Source organism: Otolemur garnettii, unplaced genomic scaffold, assembly GCF_000181295.1.
Source record: "Otolemur garnettii isolate 467f Iridium unplaced genomic scaffold, OtoGar3 scaffold00118, whole genome shotgun sequence".
Classification (NCBI taxonomy): Eukaryota; Metazoa; Chordata; class Mammalia; order Primates; family Galagidae; genus Otolemur; species Otolemur garnettii.
Window position 1 is genome coordinate 2,615,170 of NW_003852513.1, and position 3,762 is coordinate 2,618,931.

Consider the following 3,762-nt stretch of genomic DNA (forward strand, 5'->3'; position numbering starts at 1 on the left):
AAAAAAAAAAAAATGTGGTAGCAATTAACTAGTTTATGTCAGCTATGCCTTGATTCTTTCTCAGATCCCAAGCTTGCTAGAGAAATAGTTTATATTCACTTTTCTTATAAATTAGCAAAAATTCCAAGGAAACATGATGTTCCTGATGTGGCTCAGCACATGCAGCCGTGTGCTGCGCTGCTTCTGTGTCTGCCTAATTTTAAGTGGTACCCTAACATGAGCCCATTCTTAAAGGTTTCCTTGGCTGATTTATGTTTTCTTTGTTTATACTTTGACTTGTGGTGAAAGCTATAGATAATATATGAGAAGGAGCTGTTTCGTTTTTCCTATTTATGACTATTTTAGTGATAGAGTCAAGAAATCAAATTTTAAATTGAAAAGGCAATTCAATCCACCATTAATTATATATTGATGACTTCTGTGTGCAGAGACCAAGGTAACATAGGAAGAGTCTCCATCTGCAAAGGATGCATCTTTCCACAAAGGTGGTCATGAGACATAATCCATCAAAAACTCTTCTAGGCTCAGTGCCCAAAGTGTATCATTAACAAGAATGTGAGAATTCATGAAAGAGAAAGACAAGTCTGACTTGGAATGGGTGGGAGAAACTTCCTGAGAAGCTGAGACTTATTTCAGATTATGTGAAGTGTGTGGTGAACGGTACCTACATGGGTAGGAAAATGAACGAGTAGCCTGTGGGATGGGGATGCCTTGTGTGAATGTGGATACAGCCAGTGTGCTGGAATGACAGGCAGCTGTGGCCGGGAGAGTAGAAGAGAATACGAAGTGATTGGGTCATATTGTGGAAGGTCTTTGGCGTTTTTTTAAAAACTAATATCCTTGAAATTATCCTCTTTTGACTGGGCATGGTGGCTCACATCCCTGAGCACTCTGGAAGGCCAAGGAGAGTGGATTGCCTGAGCTTGGGAGTTCAAGAGCAGCCTGAGCAAAAGCGAGACCCCATCTCTACCAAAAACAAAAAAATACTGAGACATTGTGGTGGGTATCTGTGCTCAGGAGGCTGAGGCAAGAGGATTGCTTGAGCCCAAGAGTTTGAGGTTACTGTGAGCTATGATGCCATAGCGCTCCATTGAGGGGAATGAAGTGAGACTCTTTCTCAAAAAAAAAAAAAAAAAAGGAAATTATCCTATTTCATCAAGCATGGACCATAAATATTAGGGCTGGAAAATCTACATAGTTACTGACATAGAAAAGTAACTTGTCTGGATGTAGTGGCTCATGCTTGTAATCCCAGCACTCTGGGAGGCCAAGGCCTTGCACTTAGGAGTTTGAGACCAGCCTGAGCAAAAAATAGAATAATTAATCAGGCATGGTGTTGTATGCTTATAGTCCCAGCTAGTTGGGAGGCTAAGGGAGGAGGATTGCGTAAACCGGGGAGTTTGCAGTTGCTTTGAGCTGTGAAGACAATGCTGAAGTCTACCCAGGGTGAAAGAGAGAGACACTGTTTCAGAAAAATACCTGTGTTTATGAGCCTATGTTTTTATATATTACAACCATGGGTGCTATTAACCTCAGTGTTTTCTGTATGTTTCAGACACTAGTCTCTAAACCATGGGGGATTGGAACTTACTGGGTGGCATCCTAGAGGAAGTTCATTCCCACTCAACCATAGTGGGGAAAATCTGGCTGAGCATCCTCTTCATTTTCCGAATGCTGGTACTTCGTGTGGCTGCCGAGGGGGTCTGGGATGATGAACAGTCAGCATTTGCCTGCAACACTCAGCAGCCAGGTTGCAACAATATCTGTTATGATGATGCTTTTCCTATCTCTTTGATCAGATTCTGGGTTCTACAGATCATCTTTGTATCTTCTCCTTCTCTGGTTTATATGGGCCATGCACTTTATAGACTCAGGGCTTTTGAGAAAGAGAAGCAGAGAAGAAAGTCACACCTTAGAGCCCAAATGGAGAATCCAGAGCTTGACTCGGAGGAGCAACAAAGGATAGAAAGGGAGCTGAGGAGATTAGAGGAGCAGAAGAGGGTCCACAAAGTCCCCCTGAAAGGGTGCCTGCTGCGCACCTATGTCTTACACATCTTGACCAGATCAGTGCTGGAAGTGGGGTTCATGATAGGCCAGTATATCCTCTATGGGTTTCAAATGCATCCCCTTTACAAATGCACTCAATCTCCTTGCCCCAACACAGTGGATTGCTTCGTGTCCAGGCCCACAGAGAAGACTATTTTCATGCTGTTTATGCACAGCATTGCGGCCATCTCCCTATTACTCAATATACTGGAAATATTTCATCTGGGTATCAGAAAAATCATAAGGACGCTGTATGAAAAATCCAGCAGTGAGGGCATTGAGAACGAAAGGGGCCCTCCATTCCAAGGGAACAAACACCCAGTGGCCCAGCAGGGTGTGATGTGCTTCTCCTTGCCTGAAAGAACCTCTCTACTGCAAGCAAACAATCAACAGCAATTCATCCCAGTCAATGGGCCAAAGCTGAAAGCCATGTGGCAAATCCCACAGCCTAGGCACCTCGAGGTGGACCCTTCCTGTAGTGTAAAAGACGGGGTTGAGAGGGGTCAGCACAGCGGACAGCTCCATGTCCACAGCCCGTGTCCCTGGACTGGCAATTCTAAACTTCAGCACCCAGAACAGCAGCCAGACCATCGTGCCTTTGGCCTACAGAATACAATATCCCGGTCCTGGCTAGGTCCACCGACAGCCCCTAGAAACTGTCTGTCCCATTCTGTAGGAACCTGGGAGCAGTCTGAGACCCTAGAGCCCTCAGGCGAGCCTCCCACAGATCTGCACAGTCACTACAGAGAGAGTCAGGGCAGCATGAGAGAGAGTGGGGTCTGGACAGACAGAGCTCACCCAGGCAGTCGCAAGGCCAGCTTTCTGTCCAGATTGCTGTCTGAAAAGGGACAGCTGCACAGTGACTCCAGAAGCTCCAGTTCTCCGAATAGCCCCTGTTCAGGTCATCCACACCGGGAAAACAGCCTCTCGCCTCTGCCTTCAGCCACCGGGCACAGAGCATCCATGGTAAGACAGCAGCTGCTGATCGCAGAACGGTCCTGAGAGCTCCAGCCACTCCTTCCCATTCCTCTGTCCTGGTGTGTCTGTGTATTTGTGTTGAGAGGCAGAAGTAGATGGAGAGGAAGATTAATTTATTGAGAGATAACTATATTCATTATACATTTAGTTAAATTCAATTCATAAAATAAACTTACAGAAAACTTACTTTATGCCAATCACTCTTATAAGTGCTGAGCATATATATGGATAAAATACAATTTCTACCATCAAAGGGCTCAGAGTTTAGATGGAAAAGTTAGAAAAGTAAACATGTAAATGTGACCTTGTAAGGTGCTATGATAGTAGGAGTGAATGGGCAGAAGTGGGAGTGGTCAAGTGCGTATGGATGGGTCAGGGAAATCTTTAAAGTTTAAGTTACTTTCAATCAATCAAATCTTAAAAGGCATGATGAGCTTCTCCAAAACCACGACGACTGGGGTCCACGGGAGAAGGTTGTCCTGTTAGAGGGGGGAAGTGCAGACAAAGGCTGAGGGCCGTGACGCAGCAGGGCCGTCTGAGGAGCTGTGTGGCTGGAGCCCAGGGTGGTAGGAGGGGTGTGGAGGGAGGGGATGCCTGAGAAGTGGGCACAGAGACCTTTCAGGGAAGCAGAAGGAAACTGATCAAAGTGTTGGGTGAGGTGTCATGTGCTTATAGTCCTGGCTACTCAAGAGGCTGAGGCAGGAGGATCATTTGAGCCCAGGAGTTCAAATCCAGCCT

At 45.7% G+C, this 3,762-nt stretch overlaps 1 protein-coding gene across 1 annotated transcript; it reads left to right on the forward strand.

Moving 5' to 3' along the window:
- Positions 1–1,572: 1,572 nt before the first annotated feature.
- GJA10 (gap junction protein alpha 10) lies at positions 1,573–3,189 on the forward strand. Its single transcript, XM_003804044.1, is given in 3 exon segments — positions 1,573–3,054; positions 3,056–3,122; positions 3,125–3,189. Coding segments are annotated over 3 exon segments (1,614 nt in total).
- Positions 3,190–3,762: the final 573 nt, after the last annotated feature.